This window comes from Prunus avium, chromosome 1 (assembly GCF_965620075.1).
Source record: "Prunus avium chromosome 1, drPruAviu1.hap1.1, whole genome shotgun sequence".
In the NCBI taxonomy this organism is placed as follows: Eukaryota; Viridiplantae; Streptophyta; class Magnoliopsida; order Rosales; family Rosaceae; genus Prunus; species Prunus avium.
The window spans coordinates 40,340,292-40,362,565 of NC_142284.1; the positions used below are offsets into that span (position 1 = coordinate 40,340,292).

The window sequence follows — 22,274 nt, forward strand, 5'->3', positions numbered from 1 at the left end:
GGTTGTTTTGTCTTGATTAGTTGAATGGCGGCTTATATATATATATATATATATATACACACATTCCTTGGCAGTTGGCTGCTTTGCATAATATATTAGAGACAAATCTATAGATTGTGGAATGGTCCAATAAAGAATATATAAGGAAAGAAAAATGAGAGGTATCGTCCTTATAATTTCGATATAAATCTGTCGTCCGGGAATTGGGATATGGAATCCATTCTAAATTGGCTTATCCCCTTGGTACAAAACAGTCCAGTTGAAAACCATATCCACCAATAATGCAGAAAAGTAGTCTTGTTCTTCCCACCCAATGGCATGCAATGCATAATCTTTACGGCTGCTGTATATATCGCAAATCGAGATCATCAAGAAAAATTTGAATATAATTATTATTGGTGGGTTTGTGATCAAATTAGGAAAGTTGATGGAGCCCAAATTAGTCAACTTGATGGTCAAATGGAAAATTATATATTGCAAAACCGAAACCTATCTAGCTAATTAAGGTTGAAACCTTAAATAATAATACTAATAATAAGATGTATGAGATTCTGTCAATCAATCTTTTCTACGTAGTTTCATTCCATCCCTATATATACTCTTGAGAATATATTTATATATATATAGAGAGAGAGAGAGAGAGAGAGAGAGATAGAGGTGGACTTAATTGTGGTTGGCTTATAGCTGTAAGTACCTACGGCTGCTATCTAGCATATCATATTCATATAAATCTCATCGTTTATGGATTCGTACAAGACAACTTAGTGAAATGTTCCTACTTATTCGATATGTTTAAGGCTCGAATATAAATCAGCATGTATAATTGGCAACAAATTAAGGGCCCTCCAAGCGATATTTATTCTGTGCTTTTGCATTGCATTCATGCACTACGTACCATGCTATATATTCCAACCCTCACTAAAGAAGCATGCTTAAAAACACTACCAGAGAGAGAGAGAGGGGTCATTTCCATTCATTTTTCTCGTGCAAGATTCTTTAATTAACACGTCAACAACTCTTACAAAATGGAGGCTTATCAACTATCTTGTTTAAATTTATTCACTATCGAGAGTGTTGAGCAAATAGTACATGTGTGCTTTTCTCCTCTTTTCTCCTCCTGCTTGGCATCCAGGATCGAAACTCCAAGTTGTCTTTGAGCCCCCTCCCTATATTGTAATTTGTAATCGCTGTATTTGAAAAAGAAAAGGAAAAGAGAATTGGTATCTATGCATACTAGGCAGATAAATATAGAGATATTCAGTCATATACCTATTCTTAGCACTAAAACTATAAATATATCCTACATCATTTAATTTCTATAAACAAACCCAAAAATTGATAGCTGGCCCTATTGAATTTAATTTTGTTTATTAAATTACTTTGATGCCCTATTGAGTGTTTTGGGCTTTTTTATGAAGTTTTGGGGTTTGGTTTGTTTTAAGAAATCAATGACAGTTTTGTAATTTAAAATAAGTTAAAAGCCTTTTTATTATGTTGTAAATGAGCTTTGGTTGTGTTTTTAAAGTCCATTTTATATAGGGTTTTTTTTATTATTTATTTATTTATAATTTGGTCTCCTATATTTGGTATAACAGTGAATCTCCCATATAATAAACTGATCACATCATAAATATTTGTTTACCCTTTTTTAAGGATGCTATAAATAAGCGAAAATTCTATGGTTAAAATGTTAAAGAAATAAAAAAAGAAACCAAAGACAAATCGTACTGCAGCTTGAAATTCTCTTGGCTTCGTGTGTGAAGAAGCTTGAAATGGATGTTGGGCTACTGGTGAAGACTCTCTCTGTTCCACTGCCCCTCTATTTTCTTCGTGTCAGACTTCTTGGTTAAAATTCTGATGGGCAACGGATTCTTGTTCATTTGACTGGTGGATATCAATTGGTAGATCTATAATTCATGGTGAGTACAAAAAATTCCATTTTGTTTTGAGGGTTAGTGACGGTTTTTTGCTCAAAGAAACCCAATGTGATTTGAGCCTTCATGAGCTGAGGTTGTAAAAAGATTGGAGTAATCTCAGGATTTTTCTCTACTTTGATTTTTGTGGTATATTGTTCATGTTGAAAATTTTGTGACTCATTGCAAAAGCAGTTTCTTTTTACAATGAGTCACAAAATTTTCAAAATTAAACAACATGTTCTTAAATGAATAATATTCGTGAAACAAACGAATTGTGGTATAATTATATGATCTTTCAATAATTTGGGTTTTGGTCTAAATCAAAAGTAACACTAAACCAATTCACTACCAAAATATGAATTTTTTAAATATTTTGTTTCTTTATCTCCAACTCAGAAACCTCTCTTTCATCTCACCACACAAGTCAGGCCCATTATTAGCTTTTGACACATTTCCTCCTTCACAATTTGAGCATTCACGGGCAAGTTCCATGGAATCATTTGAAGCCTCCAGCCTTCCCAACTTGGTGTCTTCTGCAAAAAGACAGCCGATCATAGCAGTTATGGTGGAGCTCTTAGTGTTATCATAATATATCTATAATATTAAAATTACATCCTAAGGTTTAAATTCAAGAGTTTCCCTAGTCATGAATTTCTGTTTTCTTTTTTGGGTGAAAATGAATTTCCTCTTTTCAATAGAGACATATTAAATCATATTTCTTGTGATCCAGATATTCAAACATGGAACTAAAATAATAGAGATTGTGAGGTAAAAAAAATTAATGTAACATTTCAAGCACAATAATTCATATCAAAGAGCAATGATATTGGAATATACTTACTTGACTGAAGGCAGTAATTCTACATGGGTTCCTTGTTCAACTTCTGCAGAATTTGTCTAGGAATTTTCACATATTAAAGAAACAAAATCGGAGTTTCAGTGAGGCAACCAATTTGATAATAAATATATATCATTGAGATCTTGAAACAAGTGCCAGGTTTGAGGCAGAGGATTTTCTTCTGTAATTGCTACAGGTTGAGGAAGGTCTTAGAGCTGCCATTGTTGAAAGAATCCGACGAGCTTTTGAGCCTGCAATTGTGAAAACAAACAAAGATTCATGAGTTTAATGATATACAGGTAAGTTGGTTGGTTGGTTTCTCATAATACTTTACGGATTGGGAAGACCATCTCTGTTCGTTCCCGCCTTCACATGTGGTCGGTCCAAAAAGATGAGTTTTTAGTTTAAGAAATAATTTTTTATTTTTTATTATAATGAAACGTGAATACAATACAGAAAAAGGCTTGAATCTTATCCAATCCCGACCAGTAGTCATCCAGAGTTTGTATATTGACATGGATATGCCTACTTGGAACTACATGGTTTTGAATGGGAAAAATAAATTTAGAATCAGAAGAAAAATCTTAACTTTTAAATTGATATACACCAATAAAGTTCAACTTTAAATTCCGTCTCAATAATTGTCATTTATAAAATATCAACAGAGTGAGAATTTTAAGAACAAAAAGAGTCACTTGCCACCACCACATTACCATGACAACCACCATCAAGAAAATCAAGACCATCATATCACCACATCTTCTGTATATATCGCAAATCGATATCATCAAGAAAAAGTAGATTACCCAAGATTTGAATATAATTATTATTGGTGGGTTTGTGATCAAATTAGGAAAGTTGATGGAGCCAAAATTAGTCAACTTGATGGTCAAATGGAAAATTATATATTGCAAAACCCAAACCTATCAAGCTAATTAAGGTTGAAACCTTAAATAATAAAAATAAGATGTATGAGATTCTGTCAATCAATCTTTTCTACGTAGTTTCATTCCATCCCTATATATACTCTTGAGAATATATATATATATATATATATATATAGAGAGAGAGAGAGGTGGACTTAATTGTGGTTGGCTTATAGCTGTAAGTACCTAGGGCTGCTAGCTAGCATATCATATTCCAACCCTCACTAAAGAGGCATGCTTAAAAACACTATCAGAGAGAGAGAGAGAGAGAGTGAGGGGTCATTTCCATTCATTTTTCTCGTGCAAGATTCTTTAATTAACACGTCAACAACTCTTAGGAAATGGAGGCTCATCAACTATCTTGTTTAAATTTATTCACTCTTGAGAGTGTTGAGCATATAGTACATATATGCTTTTCTCCTCTTTTCTCCCCATGCTTGGCACTCAGGATCGAAACCTCAGGTTGAAAATTTTGTGACTCGTTGCAAAAGTAATTTTTGTTTACAATGAGTCACAAAATTTTCAACATGAACAATATACCACAAAAATCAAAGTAGAGAAAGATCCTGAGATTACTCACAACCTCAGCTCATGAAGGCTCAAATCACATTGGGTTTGCCATGATTACTTGCAAGGATAATTTTGAGTTAGTGACATCCATATCATTTGGTTTTGTAAAAGAAAAATAATATTAACCATATCCAGAACCAAGGCAACTACTATACAATCTACATGTTTATGTAATGTGATAAAAACATCAATTTCAATATGTTGATTTTACATAATGTCGTTAATGGAAATCATAAACAAGTTATATATACATTAATTCAATTTTCAAAATTAAACAACATGTTCTTAAATGGAATGTTCATGAAATAAACGAATTGTGGTATAATTTTATCATCTTTCAATAATTTGGGTTTAGGTCTAAATCAAAAGTAACACTAAACCAATTCACTACCAAAATATGAAAATTTTCTATATTTTGTTTCTTTATCTCCAATAGAGCATATGAGCCAGATATATATATATTTTTTTAATCTTCTAGGCAACAGAACCACTTTTCCTAAAGCACAATGTCTAAATAAACAAAAATAGAAAAACCAGTTTAGGAACCTACAATTACCATAACCCTAAGATAACCTACAATTACCGTATTGTAGGAGTTTTATTAGTTTAAGTTATTTATTTGTAGGAACAATCCTTTACTTGCACCCTATACTATTGTTTAATATGTGCACTTGCAAGCTTAACTTTAGATTATTTTAATCTATTTAGGTTGAACTATTTTCACACCAAGTTCTTTGAATATCAACTTGCATTGTATTTGACAATGAATCCAATATAAGTAAATAAAGTAATAACATTTACTCAGTTATGCAAACTCATCATAATATAAATATTTCTATATACGAAAAATGCCTTTTGGCGAGGAATGTAATATTTGTCAAATTATTGATATTGATAAAACAAAAATAAAAACAATAAAAATTGTGATAAAAACCATGAAATTTTTATTGAAATTTTAAAAGATGGTCATTTAGTTAATTATATATTCTTTTGAAAAAAAAAATTTGAATAAAATGTAGTGCATAGTGAGTTTGAGAAATTTAAGGTGACTATTTAAGAAGACCATATATTCTTATATGTAAAATTGTGAATAATATCACACCTATTTACTTTTTTTATAAATGATTTCACACATACTTATATTATATTATTTGAGTAATTGTCAATAATAGATAATGAATACGTAACATGTGCAAAGTACTTTATAATATATTTTTCATAAAGTCTTGAAAAATAAATAAAGGAAAAAAAGAACATGAGAGTTACCAAATAAAAATGCATAAAGAAAAAAAAACATTTCACCCTCCCTCCGAATTTTTAACTTTTCCAAAATAAATACTGAATCTTCTTATTTTAAAAATTGTTACCAATAATTAAACCAAATATTTGCTTTTCCTTTTCAATTTTTAATTTTAAAAATGGTTACCAAACCAATAAAACTAGTAAATTTGAAATCAATTGAATTGGTAAAATTCATACTGATAGCAACACTAAGAGCACTTCCACTGTTGCAGTTTGGCTCGGGTAGGAGGGGGCCCAAGCCCCATGTCGCGCTTCCAGTGGACTTCAGCAACCTGGGTAGGAGGTGGGTCCCAGCAAACTGGGCAAGCCCAAAGGCAAAACAAGCCCGAGCTCGTGCCTCGGGGGTGCCAATGTCAGAAACGAAATTTTTTATAAAAAAAAAAAATCTTAAAAAAAACCAAAAATTTTAGATTTTTTTAATAATAAATACCTAGCCATATTCTTCACTTCCCACACAAAAACTATATACAAATTCCTTTCCTCATATCTCATGTGAATAGTGGTTGCCCTTGGGTTGTCATGATAATAGGTGGAAACATAACAAGCCTTTTGCAAGGGATGCCACTATTCACATGAATAGTAACAGCCCTTGCCCTTTACCATGGCAAAATGAGTGGAAGTGCTCTAATCCATACTACATTGACCAAATTAACGCAAACACTCTTTTTACCTAAAATTGAACAAAGTCATAGATTGTGGAAAACAAAAATTAACGGAAATATGATGATTAGGGTTGTGTCCACACTTGTAGCTAGTGTGAGAAATTACAAAACTTTACGCATTATGGAAAACTATCGTCCACTTTTCATATTAGATATTAGGAAGGGAGATTTCTATTCAAATAGAAAAATAAAATTCAAGGAAGCAAGTCTCAGCAGGCACTAAAGGAGAAGCTTAGAGATGGAATTCAAATATGCAAAGGTTTTTTTATTATTTAAGTCATGTGTCAATTTTCAATAATCATGGAAAATTCTACAATCTCCAAAGGATATAAACCCTTAAATTGAGACAAAATGACATGGGCAAATCTTGAGGACTTGGATACACCATGTTGCTACATACATGAGGATTTAATAGATGATAAGTTAGACATATATCATACTCACTACCTTTTTGTATGCAATTACCGAACAGTGTGACAGCGTTTGGAATCCCAATATGCAATTGCCAATTTAAGGAACAACCTTTGCATTGTTAGTATGCAAATACCAATGTTTTAATATTGTTTTTTGTTACAAGTTAACAAAAACAATTTCAGTTTGGCTATTTGGATTTATATAAAGCTACCTAAGTTTTATTGTTTTTTTGTTATAAGTTAGTGAAATTGCCTATTTTGTTTTCGCTCGGCCACGTTAAGTTGGTAATTGACAAACACAAACCACGTAATTGCACTTTCAATTTGCGAAAACCGACTGCCTAAGTGCCAATTGCTAAACAACCTCTGTCATTTGAGCTCCAAATTGCGCCTAGGATTAATTACTTCAAACTACTCACAAAACTAATTAAAACTAACAGTTTACCTCAAAATCATAGCAATTGAGATAATTTTCATTGTAAACTAGGCTATTACAACATTATGTATTAGGGTAAACCTTAGTGTTGTAATGAATATGCGAAATCTTGTAAATGAGAACCCAAAGCTTGTAATCTACGAGTTTATGGATACAATTTACAAGTTTATGAAATTTTCATATCCAAAATAGTGTAACATGAGTTCTTACTGTTGTAAACCCTAGTTTTTACAAGAATAAGGACCAAATTTTACTTCTTCAAGGTCTAACAATATCGAAAAAAATTGAATTAATACAAGATATTTTATTGACTGCTTTTTTGTGTAGGTGTGTGTGTGCACGCAGGCACTCCAAATTCAGGCTTTGCATATGGTGTCCTATGTTAGTTGATGAGGTTTAATATGCTTCAACTTTTGAGGAATCTAAGATCTCACTCTCGGGGAAAGGAGATGACAAATGCTGATATTTTACCTGGTGTCCTAGATTAATTTTGTTTTCATTTTTGTGTAATTTGGGAGGGCAATGGTACTATTTTTACTTGACCGGATTTTCCTCCTTTAGGGGTTTTTTAAGGCAAGGTTTTAACGATGCCACATTTTTGCCCTCCACCCTTTTATATTGTTTGAATGTTTGATTGATTAATGTTTTCAAATAGTTCATCATTCCTTACTTCTAATTATATTTTTTATGTTTATAATTTGAATTATGTAATGAAAAAAAAAAAATCAAGTGAAAAAAAAAAATCAAATTAAATGGGTTGGTTTTTGGGCCCAAGTATGGCACGAGCACGACCCCCGCCTGGCCCAGCACGTTTCAATTTGGACATGGATTTTGGGCCGGGCTGGGATCAATGATTTTACTAAATGGGCCGGCACGGCACGGCCTGATAAATTAAATCAATTTGTAACTCTAGTCAATTTAGTGATTAAAAATATTTAGGGAAGTTTTTCTTTGAACTCAATTATTTTATAAGTAAACTCAATTAATGTTTCTTGTTGAAAAAAATTACAAGTTTGTTCATTATAAAAGAATTATTAAAAAAAATTCAGTATTACATTAATTTAAAAAAAGTGAAAAAAAAAAAGGGGGAAAACCACAACACCATAGGACTGTGAACAGTTGCAGTGTCGTTCTTTTAGTTTTTTTTAATTGAAGGGTAATCAAAATAATTATTTTATACCGAACAAATTTGTAGTTATTATTGTTTTTGGTTACAAGTTAACCCAAACAAAAATTCAATTTGGTTGATTGGATTTATATAAAGTTATAAAATTTGATTGGGTTAGTTGGGTTAAGATGACTTTATCTAAAAATTAAATAAGACAAAGATTAAATATTACAAAAAGTTGGGAACTGGGCAACTTGAGCAACATGTTTCGTTTTAAAACTAAGATGTTTTCTTGACAAAACATTGTGATAGTTCATAATTAACCACATTTAAAATATCTTGAGTTAACTACATAAAACCCCTTGAACTTTGGAAGTCATTTTAAATTAGTACTCGACTTTTAAACTTTGATAAGAGGGTACGAGAGTTACTAACAGTCTAAGTAACACATGACTTTATTTGTGTGTTTTTCGTGACTTCAAGTACTCTTATGCAACATTTGAAATGTCAGATACCAATTTGAAACGACCCCAAAATTCGGGGAAGTTTATGTAATTAACCCAAATCCTGTCCCGACCCGAACCGCGCCTAAGCGCGCACGCAACCAAGAGCGCCTAATTCTAACGGAAAAAACCGCAAAGCTCGAGCCGCGAAATATGTTCAGTCACAGTAGAGCAAGCGCGAGCGGGCTTATAAACAGGGCAAAGGAGGCAGTGACGCTCATCACCCAGCCGCGCACGTTAGGTTCTCCTCCCCTTTTCACCTCGCGCCCCGCTAACGAACGCCTTGCGTCCCAATCTTACCGCTCCTTCGCCACCATGAACCGGAGCGACGACCCAATCGAAGCTCTATTCCAGCAGAAGCGCTCGCTCCGGTCCAGAATCCGCAAAGAGCTCAGAAACATGGACCCGGTTCGAAGATCCGAAGAAGGTACTCTTTTCAAGTTCCAGCATCCTCATACAGGCATTGTTTCAATTTGATCTCTAAGTGTTTGTGTTTTTGTCTGATTGAAGATGAAAATGTGATTCGTTTTCTTTCTTGTGGATTCTCAGATGCTGCAATTCAGAGCATTGTTGTAAATGCTCCCTGGTTCAAATCTAGCAAGAGTGTATGTGCTTACATTAGCTCCCCTGCTTTACAAGAAGTCGATACGACAAGAATTGTTTCAGAAATTTTATCCAAACCAGCCAATGGTGCGTGCGTGTTAGCATTTTATGTTCATATTCTCGTGCAATGTTGTTGTATTTGTTGTTCTTAAACTTGTGGAGATTCTTACAGCTTATTATTTATTTGAATTCAAGAGGGTGATGTGCCGAACAGGAAAAAGCTTTATGTTCCTCGTGTAGAGGATAGGAATAGCAATATGAGAATGCTCAGGATTTCCAGTGTTGATGATTTGATTGTGAACTCAATGAGCATTTTGGAACCAGCTCTTTCAGATTCTGATGGGAAGCAGCATGAAGATGGTACCCTTTCTCTAACCTATAAGTTGCTCGGGCTCGAGTAAATATTCAAAATCCGTTTATACATCCAATTGTTATAATTTTTTTTTTGAATAGTTACCTCTTAAGGGATTATTGTCCTAGTGTTCTTCTAGTATATGCAACATAAAGTAGTGTGGGATTAATGCATTTGAAATTAATCGAAGCCTACTGGATTTTTGTGTGTAGTGAAACCTAGGTTTGGGTCGTCTGCCATTTTATTCCATGTGTTCTTTCATAGTAAACATTTCAGAGAAGAAGTATTAGTTCCTTTAATGTTTTAATATATCTAGTGAAACTGGACTTATCTATTTCGTGATCTCAATCCTGCTCCTATTTCTGGCAGGTGGAATTTTTGTTATTTATGTTGATGATCACAAATTTGTGCTGTTTCCGTGATAAATTTGGATAATAATGTCCTCAATAAAGTAGTTATAAGTATTAGGCAGTTATGTTCATTTTTCATTGGTTGGTAATGACGGTTAAATATTTGAAGGACCTGAAGGACCTATTTGTTACAGTTATGGAGGCAAGGGAACCAGTTGACTTGTTCATCCTACCTGGTGATATTTTTAACCCTGCTCATAATTATTTATGTTGTATAGTTTTTATGTTGTCTCACTTCAATCTTTATTCTAGGGCTTGCATTTGACAGATGTGGAAGGCGTTTAGGCCGTAGTGGAGGGTGGGTTGTTGCATCCTTGCTTCAGAGTTTCACATTATCTTTATTTACAACAATGGCGGATTTGCAGTTAGAATATTATAGCTTTTATAAAATTTGTTACTTCTTTCATGTGGTATATTGAAACTAATGGATGATTTGCAAGTTATAAACCATAATAGTGTTTCTGTTTGCTAGTAATGGCTGGTTTCATGTGAGTGTTGAGACATGGATTTGAATTGTTGAACATGGAAGCTACCTAAGAACTAGGCATAAAGAAATGCCTCTGTACACATGTGCTTTAATACTGTAATGCATCTTATAGGTTCATATCTTTATTAAGTTACCGGTAAATTTTTGCTCCATTATTTGATTGCCTGGTTAAATCTTGAAGCTACTATGATTTGTTCCTAAAGAAGTACCAAGAGCTTACAAAGGAACGAAAATGGAAGGAGCCCCTTCGTGGTAAATACTCAATGTTGCTAGTTCAATAGTAATTTGTAACTACAAATGGTTTTGAACTTACTGCTTGATACTACAGTTTTGTTATGATGTCTGCTTCTCTATTATTTTGTTGCAGTTGCACTTTCATATTCTATACAGATCGTGGAGGAAGGAGCCATAGCTGTCACTTCAAATGATGTTTCTGTGGATGCTCTTGTATCTCCAGCCGGTGTCATTCCGATAAGCCCTGCTGCTTGGGAGAGGTGAAGCTTGAAAAGTGATTTCTAGATTCGGTGTGTCTCTAAAATTGGTAAGGGCTGATTGGAAACTCACAGTTCTCGTTTTATCTACCTCTAATCTAACAGGAGCATGGGTTAAACCTGGTGCGGTTCATCACAGTCAATCAATTTGTGTTTTGAAGATGGAATGTACGTAATGTGGATAAGAGTGGGTGTCTCTCATGCTTTTTCCTTCGTTTATAAAGTTTTTGAGACAATTCTCTTGCATTGGATAAACACCATTCTTGTTGCAGGAATATGGTTAGCTGCTTCATGTGTCTTGGAAGATAATCTTGTCAATTACTAAGAACAAGCAAGGGGATATAGCCACCTTACTGTGGTCCTGTCTCATTGCTAATCGACTAAATTTGGAGGTGCATAAGGCATAAGAACATTGTTTTTGCTGGATTAGTGCCCCCTGTAATTTCTGAATATTTTGCTACAGAAGGAACACTGGAAGCAGGATTTGTATATGTATCTTTAACCAAGTTGTATACTACTTTTAAGTAGTTTGATGAAACTAACCAACATTTCCAAAAGCTGAAGTCTCAATATAAACTGACTAAAATACCAACCCCAAGTTGTTCTGGTTAGTTGGTCACTAAGTAGACAGTACTAGTCATTGGTTGCTATCATGGGATAAGGGAGGAGAACTACCATAGCAACATTACTGAATTCAACATAAAATATGCATGGGATTATGGTAACACAGTACACGAAGATGCATGGTATTTACCCTTTTCCTTCGAAATTTATAGAACGAGAGCTTTGACGCTATGCTTGAGCAAGAAGCTTTATTCTGGCAGCAGAAATCCAGAAGTAAATGGTTGAGGGGAGGGAGCTTTGACGCTATGCTTGAGCAAGAAGCTTTATTCTGGCAGCAGAAATCCAGAAGTAAATGGTTGAGGGGAGGGGCAGGGACGTAGCCAGAAAAAAAAAATTCCAATTGGGCCTCTCCAAACAACAGAGTAAGGGTAAAAAGTTCAACAATACTGAAAACAAAGTTTATATATATATTAATCCATAATGTTTTACATGAAATACATTACAATCTTCCTCTATGCATTTTCATGTTCTGAAACCGTAGCATAATGGCTTCATTATCAATGCCATCAAATTTGTCTCTCTTAATAAATAAATAAATGTATATAACCATGTTATCATTCATGCATTGATCTCCTATCCGATTTCACAATTGGTTCTTCAAAATATTCATGGCTGAAAATGCTCTTTCGACGATGATAGTAGCAACGGGTAAAATCAATGTTAATGTTACAACCAAGTAAATCAGTGGATATACCTATAGATTTTATTTTCCCAACAAAAAAATGAGTAGGGCATCCGCACCCAGTGAGCCTATATGCTGACTCCGTTCCTAGAAATTCAAAATTCTTCCACCTTATCACAATCATTAGGAGAAGGAAGAACAAGGTGCGGGAGCGGGAGGGCCTCTTTAATTCAGAGGGAAATTGAATTGCCGAGAGATTGCCGAGAGGAAGCAGCAGGTTGCTGCCGATTATTTTGAAAAGCTTTTTTGGCTGGAAGCTTTTTGCTGAGCGTGGTATTATGGCAACGCTTTTTGGCTAGAAGAAATTATAGATGTCCACATTTAAAAGGATAAAAAAAAAGGTCAAATAATTTACGGTATATGGAACAACACTTGAGTGCACTTTACTTTCATAACCATTCCATTGTGACTAACGAATCTTGGCATTAAACGTAATCGGAAATGTTCATTTTCTAAATACATGAATCCGCGGGTATGGTGGTGTCACGTTGAGCATAATGATCAGCACTATATAATATAAAACTGATTTGAGATTATATTAACCTAGTAATAAGTGGTAATTAAGTCAAGCAAGTGGGGGAAACAATAATCCAAGTTAACTTATCATCACATGGTCCTTTAGTAAAGTTGCATTGGAGACAAATAAATATAGTAATCAAAAGTTGTATAGTTCCATCACAAAAATCAATCCTCAATCGTTGAATTGGTAGGTAAAGATTTCTCAGAGCTAGCGCACGCAGACAAAGAAAATAGAGGAGAGCTCCAGTAACCTGAAATGGCGACGGGGGATGACAACGACACGGTTTCATCAAGTCCGGGGGTTTCCGGCTACGTTGGGACGTGTTCCTAAGCTTTAGAGGCGAAGACACCCGCGCAACAATCACCAAGAGTGTGTGCGAGGGGCTCGAAAAACGCGGCGTCCGAGTCTTCCGAGAGGACGACGCTTTGAACCGCGGGGACAAGATCGCCCCGAGTCTGCTGGAAGCGATCGAGGACTCGACGGCGGCGATCGTGATCCTGTCGCCGAGATATGCGGAGTCAAAGTGGTGTCTGGAAGAGCTGGCTAAGATATGCGAGCGTCGGAGCCGGCTGATTCTGCCTGTGTTCTACCAAGTGGACCCCTCTCACGTTCGACATCAAAACGAACCGTTTGCAAAGCATTTTAGAGTTTATGAACAACTGCCTGAAATCGCCGACAAGGTCCCTAGGTGGCGGAGTGCCATGGAAAAAGTAGGCGGCATAGCGGGTTATATTATCAACACCAGGTACTGAGGTACCCGTATATTTTCTTTTTGGGTTTTTTGTTTTTTGTTTTTTTTTTTGTCTAACCATGAGGTGGTCCTGGATGGGCCCCAATTATGGGTGACACCTTTAAGCCTTAACCACAACCCAGACTAATCCCCACTCACACCGAGTTGGCCCATAAGGGGTAAAGTGTTGGCCAAAGTGCTGACTCCGTACGAGAGCAGGGATCGAACCCCTGACCTCTCTTAAGGAATGAGAGTGCCGAACCACTCACACCAACCACCTTGGTTGAGTTTTTTGTTTTTCAGTTACGTGCATGCTCTGCTTTCTTCATACTTTACAAAAGCATTTTAGTAACCCGCTGCGTTAATAAAAGTTGAAACCCTAGCTAGCTATAGCTAGGATGCATTGCTTAGAGTTGGATCGAGCTAGCTCTCTCGATAATAATGTTGTTCATTTTTACGTATGGATCAGTCAGATGATGGTGATGGCTGTGAGTGCCATACAAACATTGAGATGAGATAACTAACGATTCATACACAGGTTGCAGAGAGACGAAGACTTATGAATTAATAAGTTGGTGTTCTTCCTTCTCCTTGCTGATAGTTTTAGAGATTTTCTATTTAAACCCCGCACTTCTCTCAGTTCACCCTATGTTCTAAGTTCACCTCATCTTTTAATTTAAATTTTCACAATTTCTAAGAAAACTCCACTATCTTCCCAAACTACCTTTAAATACAACCCAAACTGAAAAAATAAGAAATAAAAGAGATTTTCTATTTAAACCCCACAATTTTCTTTGCTCCCAGCTGAAAAAAAACAAAAACAAATGGAACCTCAAACTCGAAATTTAATACTTTCTAGAGAAAGAGAACAGCTTTATCTCTCTCCAAGAACTGTAACTGGAATTCCAACACTTGGGTATTGTTGAGTTGAGAACTTGAGAGAGAGAGAGAGAGAGAGAGAGAGAGTGTGTGTGTGAGTTTGTAAACAGGAAGTTGGAAGGAGGTTGTGGTTGGGGAATGTAGGAGAAAATAAGGTGGAGGTGGAAAAAAGGAATGAAATTTGAAGAATTATTAAGTTGGATGACCTTTTTTATTTTTTTACCCAATAATAAAACTTACAGCTTAATGATTTAAGTATTGGGATGAACAAAAAGAAGTGCGGGGTTTAAATAGAAAATCCCTAGTTTTATTTGGTCGAGATTTGACTTTTCACTTTTCAGAGGACTTTTAGGGTTTTGGTGTTGGGATATTTTTGTAATTAAATAAATATAATAATCAGCAAAAGGTTTTGGAGTGTCTTATTACAAGTAATGAATTGTATATTGTAGTAAATAGTAATTGAGTTGGGCTTTTATAAGGCCTACTTGATTATTCTGTTCTGTTCACTTTATTATTCATAGTACCATACGGGTTCGTTTGGCACGCTGGATTGTCATGGACTAGACTAAGCACTGGGATTGTCTTGAATTGGCTTGGCTTGGCATAAGCTGGATAAGCCTAGTACTGCGTTTGGTGTACGATTGGATTAGGACTAAATTTTTAAAAAATATTTAAAATTTAAAATTTAAAAAGAAAGCAAATGAATTTTTTTATTTTTTTATTTTTACTTTTCTTCTCTCTCTTCCTGTGCTCTTTCTTCTTCATCTTCTGTCTCTGCGTCTTTTCTTTTTCATCTCTTCTTCTCCCTACTCTCTCCTTCTCTTATTCTCAATATTCTCTCTTCTTCTAATTTCTACCCCACCTAAAAACATCATCCAGTTCAGATACTTTGGCTTTGGTGTGGTAAGTAATTTGCATAAACAAATTTGAGGGAGAGGCAGGAGCTCACACCTAAATCATGGCAGAAATCCACAATCCACACCAAAATCATCATCCACAGACAAACTTGAGAGAGTGGCAGAAGCAGACTCAAATTGATGAAGACCCAAAGATAAATCGTGGAACAGCTTCAATCGCCGTAGTGGTCTGTCGTCGTCGACACCGACTGCCGTCGCCGTTTGCCATCTCTGTTGTTGCCTGCCATCGCCATCTGCAACCCACAGTCGGTGGTTGTGATTGCTGTTTGGGTGGTCGGTGGTTGCCGCTGGCGCTTGGGTGGAGTTGGTTGCAGAGCTTTGGTCGGGAATAATAGTCCCTCATTTTCACATGGGTTTAGCTAAGAACACCTAAGAAGGTGTTTTTGGTGGGCCCAGGATTACTAATCCTACTTAATACTAGGACCAAGTGACAACAAACATGGGATTAACTTTTAGCCAAGCCAATCCAAGCCAAGGAGGTGTACCAAACAAGCCCTACATGTCTGTACACGACTTCGGCATCCAGTTGGGGGTTTTTGCAAATCTATATTTGTTACATTATATAGTACAGTCCCGATCTCTTGGACCACAGGAGTCCAAGAGATTGTGGTCACCCACCATTGGATATTTATCCAATTGTTCAAAAAAATTTCTTAAAAGGAGTGCAAGAGTGAGTGAACCGTTGAATTTATATCCAACAGTGGATAGTATATTTGTTAGCGGGTCTATTAAAGTGAAAAATGGTATATATTCGAACCCGTGATATCTTAAAAATAGAAAGATATAGTCTATTTAAATTTCTGCTATCGTTTTCATTCCTTTATTTTTTTTCCCACTTGACTGAAGTGGCGTTTTTATTTAGGTTATCTTTAAATGTGAGACTTGGGTCTTTGTTTCTGACTTCTTCACCTGTTAACCACTTCGTGTTTTCTTCCTCTTGTATATTCAGTTGGTGTTGAAACAAATCAAGTCTTTATGTAAATCTAAACAAGAAGCTTGCCCTGCTCGATCACGTTACTGTCCCGGATTTCAAGAGGAGTAGTAATATTAGGGATCATAATTAGTTATCATTTCTTCAACTTTTACAATCTACCAATTAAAGGATATGTTTTTTTTTTCTTTTTTATAAGTACAAGTTATAGTCTAAACAATAGGGAGGGGAGATTTCTCACACACACAGAGCTATGACGCTTCAAACCTGAGACCTCTAGTCTTCAGGTCAAGGCCCTTTTCCACTGGATTAGACCCCGTTGACATGTTGCTTAATTATAAAGGAATCTGTTCTTAATAATATCTAGAGAGCTCCTTCAGAGGCTGCCCGCGAATTACATGAAATAACCTTCTCTTTTTAAGAATTTGAAAGGGACATCCCCTAAAACTTCTTAATTACGAAGAATAATGTTCTACTTATGTTGTTCGACTCTAAATCTACATCACATATATGAGGAGAATTAATCTCAGCAATGGTTGAAATTCTAGTATCAAATTCTATGGTCCCAGCTCTAGTGTCTGTGATTCGGAGTTCCATATGCGCACTCTCGTGTCCAACATTTGCTGGTCGTTGTCCCTCTCGCATATGATTTGAGGATTTAGAGTTCGGGTTTAGAAAGCCTGAAAATATAGGTTTAATTATTATATTGGTCATACGTGGGATTCCCTTTAACCCGTTAACTCAAAATGTATTTCTTATGACAGCAACGAAGCAGATGGGTTCATTCAACATTTAGTCCAAAGGGTTTTGACTGAAATAAACAAAACCCCAGCTGCATACACAGTGGGACTTGATTCCCGAGTTGAAGAGGTGATGAGGCTTTTAGACTTGAATGTTGGATCCAGCGGAGTTCGAGTTCTGGGAATTCATGGCATGGGCGGGGTTGGCAAGACAACACTTGCCAATGCTCTTTTCAATAGGCTTGTTGGTCATTTTGACTGCCACTATTTGATCTCAAATGTTCGAGAAATATCAGCAGGACATGAGGGTTTGCTATCTCTTCAAAACAAACTCATTGGTGATCTTTCCCCTAATAAGGTGCCTCCTGTAAATGAGCTTGAGACTGGTGTTGCTGCAATCAGAGCTATTGCGTATGAGAAGCGAGTTCTCCTTGTTCTGAATGATGTTGATAATGTGAGCCAACTAAGTGCTTTAGTTGGCAACAACACAGAATGGTTTTACGAAGGAAGCCGAATTATCGTTACCACGAGAGATATAAAAGCCTTACCAAGTCATCTTGTGGATAAGTTGTATGAGGTGAGGGAGTTGGATTCGTCCAAGGCACTACAACTTTTCAATTACCATGCACTGAGAAGAGAAAAGCCCACAGATGAGTTCTTCAATCTGTCCAGGGAAATTGCGGCTCTTACAGGTGGGCTACCCTTGGCTCTTGAAGTGTTTGGTTCTTACCTCTTTGATAAGAGGAAGATAGAGGACTGGAGAGAAGCTCTGCAGAAGCTGAGCAAGATTCGTCCTGGTGATCTTCACGATGTGTTAAAGATAAGTACGCACTAGACAAGCCAAACAAGTATATCTTCCTAGATATTGCATGTTTATTTGTAAAGATGAACATGAAGAGAGAAGATGCAATTTGTTGGAATCCCACATCGGTTGGGTGAAAGAAATGAAATGGGTTTAAATAGAATTACCCCACTCTAACTAATATCGAGGCATTTTGTGGTAAAACCCCACACCTGACGGATTGAGCAGGTGGTAAAGTGGGGATAGTATCGATGTTGTTAGAGTGGGACCCATCGGGCAGATCCAAAATTCAACACAATTAACATATTGAAGGGTTGTGGTTTTGCGGGCGAGATATCCATTTCTGACCTCACAGCAAAGTCACTTATTAAGATCACTGAAGACAGTACACTGTGGATGCACGATCAGATTAGGGACATGGGAAGGCAAATCGTTAGAGACGAAAACCTTTTGGATCCCGGCATGCGTACTAGACTGTGGGATCGTGATGAAATCATGAATGTCTTCAAGGATGATAAGGTAAAGATTCCAGCATGATAAATTTTATTTTAATAATTTTTATTGTTTATATATATTCATACCTACTTGACAATAGGGAACAAGACATATACAAGGGATAGTCCTAGACTTCGAATCAAGGACAATGAAGGTGAGGGATCCGGGTAGTGACAGAATTTCTTGGAATAACTTTCGAAGAGGCCACACTTTTACCTCTGCAATTCCATACGTTAAGGAAAGATACAAAGCTCATCACCAAAATAAAGCAGAGAAAAAAGGAGAGGTTATAATTTGCTCAAAACCCCTTGCAGCAATGGTCAATCTTAGACTGCTTCAAATTAATTATGCGCATTTGGAAGGGGACTTGAAGTTTCTTCCTGCTGAGTTGAAGTGGTTACAGTGGAAAGGTTGTCCTCTGAAATCTCTCGCTTTGGATTTTTTTCCTCTCCGACTTTCTGGCCTTGATCTAATTAGATATTGATTTGATTGCTATCCTGATTAGGGATTTGATTTAAGTCAAATAAATCAAATCCCTAATTAGTCAAATCTCGCCAAATTGGGAAGGAATAATTCCCTTCCATCTACGGAATTATTCCTCTGAAACCCTAGCTCCTGAGACCTCTATAAAAGGATGGCCACATACAAGGGTTGAGGTACGTCTAAAATTACTACCAAATCTCTGCAGAAATTATTTCTCACAAACCCTAGCCGCCACTCTCTCTCTCCCTTTTACACAAGGCTCCGGCCACCCGGTTTTCACCACACATACATATTCCCATACCCTATTTTAGCTATTGTTTCTCTATAGATCGATTGAACTGACTTAGGCATCGGAGGGCCTTTGGCCAACACCCCCCGGGTGTGGTCCTCTTATTGCTATTCATTTTACAAGGAGAAAGAGAAGCGGAGAAGACGAAAGAATCTTTCAACCGAATATTCTCGTGGGAGGAAATTTGCTCCCACATAGGTTTGGAAAATTTTGTTGCAGAGCTACATGAGGAAAATACGCAATCTTAGCATGCTCGGGAGCAAGATACCAGACTGGTTTGCTCAAGATGTGGTTACATTCTCAGAAAGAAAAAACAGTGTTCTCAAAAGTGTGATCATAGGTGTTGTAGTCTCTCTCAACCAGCAAATACCAGATGACATAAGAGAAGAACTTCCTGCAATAGTGGACATTCTAGGACAGATCCTCATACTGGATTTTCCTACCTTCACTTCAGCTTTGATCTTATTGGGAGTGCCAAATACAAATGAAGACCAAGTTCACTTGTGCCGATACCCAATTCACCATCCCTGGGTTTCACAGTTGAAAGATGGTTATAAGATACATGTAATGTGAAGAGAGCCGCCGATGATGAAAGGAGTTGAGCTGAAGAAGTGGGGGATCTATTTGGTCTATGAAGGTGATGATGATTATGAGGGAGATGAAGAATCATTAAATGAAAGCCAGCAATCTCTTTCAGAAAAGATGGCAAGGTTCTTCAGCTCTTTTGAAGAAGGTGACTGAAGAAAATAGTTCAGTTGACCTGTTGAGGATAAATGTGAACCTCCCAACACAATTTCACCACCACTAATTAAATAATGGGGTTTTATTATTTTAGGTTTGACCCATTCGAGACACAAGTCTCTTAATTACAATCCCTTGCTTCAAGGGAAAACCCTTTGATTCCACCATAAAGAAACAGAACGTGTGTGTTTGGTTTTGCGGCTGCTCCCAAGTCCAACCTTAGGGTGCCTACGTATCCCTCGCGGGAATCAAGCCACACGTAGTTCAAAGCATTGCAATGAATGAATGACTCATTGCAAAAGGGAAAATTTGTATGAATTTGATTGAGAAAGTGTTTGAGTGAATTTAGCTGAATAAACCAGGGATTCGATTTTTGATGTGTGTTTGGGGTGAATTTGGTTAAGAATAACCATGGATTCTGTTTGGATTTGAGATTTGGGCGGTTGCATCTAGATTGAATCTCTAGATTGCCTACGTACCCTTTTGAAGGGATCAAACCAACGTAGTTCGGAAAAGATTGTTTAAATTGTGTGGTTTTGTACCACTTGGGATTTTGGCGTGGTTTTGTACCACTTGGGATTTGGCGTGGTTTTGTACCACTTGGGATTTGGTGTGGATGCGGTTGCGTCTATTGGTATGCTAGACTGCCTATGTACCCTTGATGAGATCAAACCGGCGTAGTTCCAAAAAGATTTGTATGAGAATTTGGTTGCGGTTGCGTCTATTGGTATGCTAAACTGCCTACGTACTCTTGATGGGATCAAACCGGCGTAGTTCCAAAAAGATTGTTTAATTTGCGTGGTTTTGTACCACTTGGGATTTTGGCGTGGTTTTGTACCACTTGGGATTTGGTGTGGATGCGGTTGCGTCTATTGGTATGTAGACTGCCTACGTACCCTTGATGGGATCAAACCGGCGTAGTTCCAAAATTTGGAAATTAATGGGTAAGTGTGGCCCACTAATTAAGAATTTGTGTCTTTGAGACAATTTGGAGATTTTCATAGGTAGATGACCTATGGGAAAAATTGGAAATTAATGGGTAAGTGTGACCCACTAATTGAGAATTTCTGTTTGAGAGATTTGAATTTAATCTCGTTGGAATTTTCATGGGTAGATGACCCATGGGAAATTTAGATGGTTTTGTACCATTTTTCTTGTTGTCAATGTCCAAGAAAAATAATGAGTAATTTTAATTATCCCATTGATTTTCCATGAAATTGACATTTGCACTTGGACCTGAATATGGCTTTGAGGATTTTAAAATTGATCCATTAACCATATTACAGGCCATTTGGGCCTCTGTATGCTTAATGAGTGTTTATTTGATCACTCATTAAACACATTAGGCTTTTGAGAATTAATGGGCAATTTTTGACAACCCAATAATCTGTTTCCAGGCCTCGACATTTTTCATCAGTTGGATCATGAGCATGGAGTCCACATTAAAGAGACTTTGAAACCCAGCTGCCAATTGAAGCCAGACTGATATCTGTTTGCCCCAAAAATAGAACTGAACAACAGCTTTGGAAGACTATAACTGGCTTCAGATAGAATTGGGGAAAGATCAAACAAGAGGACCATGCGACATGGCCCCACTACTTCCTTTTTTTTTCTTGTTATCACACAACAACATGACCTCACCCTTTTGTCAGAGTAGGTCATGTTGCCATTTCTTTCTTTCCCCTATGTGCCAAACAAGTTGAGTTGCATGGAGAGGAGAAATTTCAAGGCCATGCGGCCTTCACAATTTGGGTGCTTGACAGAGTTCCTTGCCCATTTTCCTATCATTTATTTTGATAGATCAACATGGTTTTTTGCTAAGGCCTCCATCCCTGTTCTTTTGTTGTCTTCCTCAGCAAACACAAACACCATTGAAAATGTCTTCGCTGCAGTAAGAGAAGTTCAGAAAATTTTGGGAATTTCTCTGTCTTTTAAAAGCATTGAGAAACATAACAATCCCACAAATTGAACTTGCTGATTTTGATGATGAAGCCGTGAAGGAGAAGCGACTGTGGCCCTGCTTTGCTCCAGCTGGTCCCTTACAGCCTGGTGCCTTTAACAAATGTCTTTTAATTTTATCAAGACACCCAAGGATAAAAGTCCTTGTCCAAATAGAGTCAGAATTAACCTCCTTGTTGATTTGGAACCCCTCATCCAGGAAAGTAAACCCCTTGTCCATATAGGATTGGGCTATATATATTTCTTTTATTTATAAAAAGAAAACATGTGCACCACAACTTAAAATCATCGGCAAACGAACACTTGATATTCTTTCTTTGTTTGCCTTTCCAGACCAGTTTGTACAGCCACCTGTTGCATCATCAAAAGAAAAGACAAACTCTGGGATTTCACGTGGTAACCCACCCCATAAACTTCCCTTTCTTCTTTTTTTTTTCTTTTGTTTGTTTCCATGCGGCTGACGTC

General features: G+C 36.6%; 1 protein-coding gene and 1 pseudogene across 2 annotated transcripts; both read left to right on the forward strand.

Moving 5' to 3' along the window:
* The first annotated feature begins 8,686 nt into the window (after positions 1-8,686).
* LOC110760714 (5-formyltetrahydrofolate cyclo-ligase, mitochondrial-like) lies at positions 8,687-11,555 on the forward strand. Of its 2 annotated transcripts, none has more exons than XM_021963034.2 (9): positions 8,687-9,101; positions 9,224-9,364; positions 9,473-9,637; positions 10,174-10,215; positions 10,292-10,337; positions 10,708-10,778; positions 10,894-11,020; positions 11,123-11,185; positions 11,290-11,555. In XM_021963034.2, the coding sequence occupies exons 1-8, from the start codon at positions 8,828-8,830 to the stop codon at positions 11,133-11,135; spliced, it is 879 nt and encodes a 292-aa protein (XP_021818726.2). In that variant the 5' UTR covers positions 8,687-8,827; the 3' UTR covers positions 11,136-11,185; positions 11,290-11,555. The 2 variants fall into 2 exon arrangements, with proteins under 2 accessions (XP_021818726.2, XP_021818720.2); XM_021963028.2 differs by having other exon boundaries at positions 8,723-9,101; positions 11,123-11,204.
* A 1,332-nt stretch (positions 11,556-12,887) lies between these two features.
* LOC148297827 (disease resistance protein RPV1-like) lies at positions 12,888-20,290 on the forward strand (annotated as a pseudogene).
* The last annotated feature ends 1,984 nt before the right edge of the window (positions 20,291-22,274 follow it).